Here is a 1,613-nt window from a genome sequence, read left to right as displayed (position 1 = left end):
CCACCACCCGCGCATCTCGGTGCATCGAGTCGACAGGCTAGCACCGCGACGATGGTAGAAAAGACCCTCTATATGTAGTGATATGAAACCTAATCCACAAACAATACAAAGACTTTAAACAGCCATCACGAGATGTCACGTGCGTCCTCGCCAGTCGCCAGTGGTCCAAGGAGAGGCTAACAGACTTGGTTTCCGCTGAGGTTGATACTTTGCAGCATGTAGAACTGTGTCTCGTACGCCGGCCGCGGGACATCAAATCCCATGTTAGAATCGTGGATCAATGCAGCTCTGGGCGCTGGGGCAGGCAAAAGTTGTAGAAGCTTCCTGGTGCAAACGACGTTGTTTTGCGCCAGCCACAAGCGACGCCCTTGAAGCCCTCGAGGGACACTGTCTACACATACGACATCATCCAACTTCGCCCTCTCTCCGATGCCACGGGTACCTTTGTTTGGATCGTCACCAGATCGTCGGGACCAGTGTAGTGCGGATCCAGAATCAAATACGCTACGTCGCCCGTTGACGCATGGATGTCAACACCAAGCACCGTGTACGCCATGGAAGCGCCGCCTACAGCGCACAGAATCGGAGGATCTTTAGAGCCACATCATTGTTTGTTCGTCGCACCCATCATGACGGGCGTTCCCTGCGACTCAAAATGGAGCGCGAGGTCGTGTGCCCGGGACGGCAAATCGGCGCCCGATGCACAGGAGAGGCTTCGAAATGTGATCTACGCACGTTCAATATCGCCTCTGCTTCAAGAACGAGCGCACCCCGTAGCGCTCGTCGAGCACAAACCCCACTTCGATCGACCCAATCCAGTCGGACGAGCCGAGAAAACGGGGCGGCTTGTCGCCAATTTGCACCAGTGTTTCTTGAATCTCACGGTGGGTCGGGACGGGAACCTACCAAGCATCGTCTTTAGCAAATCAAAGTACCGTGTGTTGATGACCGAAGTGTAGCGGTTGAAGACTAGCCACGAAGCCAGGGTCTGGAGCGACCGATACGCACAACCCCAACCCTATTCGATGCGGCATGGTCTTCAGGACGCGATCCAGAATACATGTTACCTTGTCGTTGACCCCTTGCTGCATGTAATGGTAGAACGCATAGTCGCCCGAGACAAGAAATTGAGTGCCACCTGCGACCTTGGAGGCTGAAACGCCCACGTGCACGTTGAGAAGCACGTCCGACGGTGGCTGTGTGCGCGACAGTGACCATGCGCACGCCGGTAGAAACGTAGGGTGGAGCGGCTGGTGAAAGAGAGCATGTAGGTGGTCGCGTGCCGACTGCGGGATCTCATGGCCGTCCAGAGACCATGCGGCAACCGGGTGCATCGCGCCATTATGCAGCGGAAACTGGTGGCACCGCATCTGCCTCGTGTCGGGCAGAAGATGCTTCTTGGATTCACGCAGCTACATCGCGGGTTGTGGGTCCAATTGGAGTGCAACGCGCAGCTACATACCTGGGCGGAGAGGCCGTGCGCCAGCGTCTGCAGCACAAACGCAAGCGACGAACGCGTCGGGACGCAGCAGACGATGTCCACGGTGATGGACAGACGATCTATCTCCCGGCATGAGACACGACAACCGGCAACCGTACTAGTACCGCGCAAC

The 1,613-nt window shown here is 56.7% G+C and overlaps 1 protein-coding gene across 1 annotated transcript; it reads right to left on the bottom strand.

Annotated features, from left to right (window-relative positions):
• Positions 1 to 246: 246 nt before the first annotated feature.
• SPRG_18563 (hypothetical protein) lies at positions 247 to 1,370 on the bottom strand (the record flags this gene model as incomplete). Its single annotated transcript, XM_012358002.1, has 6 exons — positions 247 to 391; positions 443 to 567; positions 625 to 727; positions 771 to 902; positions 950 to 1,018; positions 1,068 to 1,370. 6 exons carry the CDS (start codon positions 1,368 to 1,370, stop codon positions 278 to 280), a joined length of 846 nt encoding a protein of 281 aa, XP_012213392.1. The 3' UTR covers positions 247 to 277.
• Between the last annotated feature and the right edge of the window lie 243 nt (positions 1,371 to 1,613).

Source organism: Saprolegnia parasitica (assembly GCF_000151545.1).
Source record: "Saprolegnia parasitica CBS 223.65 unplaced genomic scaffold supercont2.1295, whole genome shotgun sequence".
Classification (NCBI taxonomy): Eukaryota; Oomycota; class Saprolegniomycetes; order Saprolegniales; family Saprolegniaceae; genus Saprolegnia; species Saprolegnia parasitica.
The sequence above is the reverse complement of the archived record's forward strand: the minus strand, read 5'-3'. Positions and strand labels throughout refer to the sequence as shown.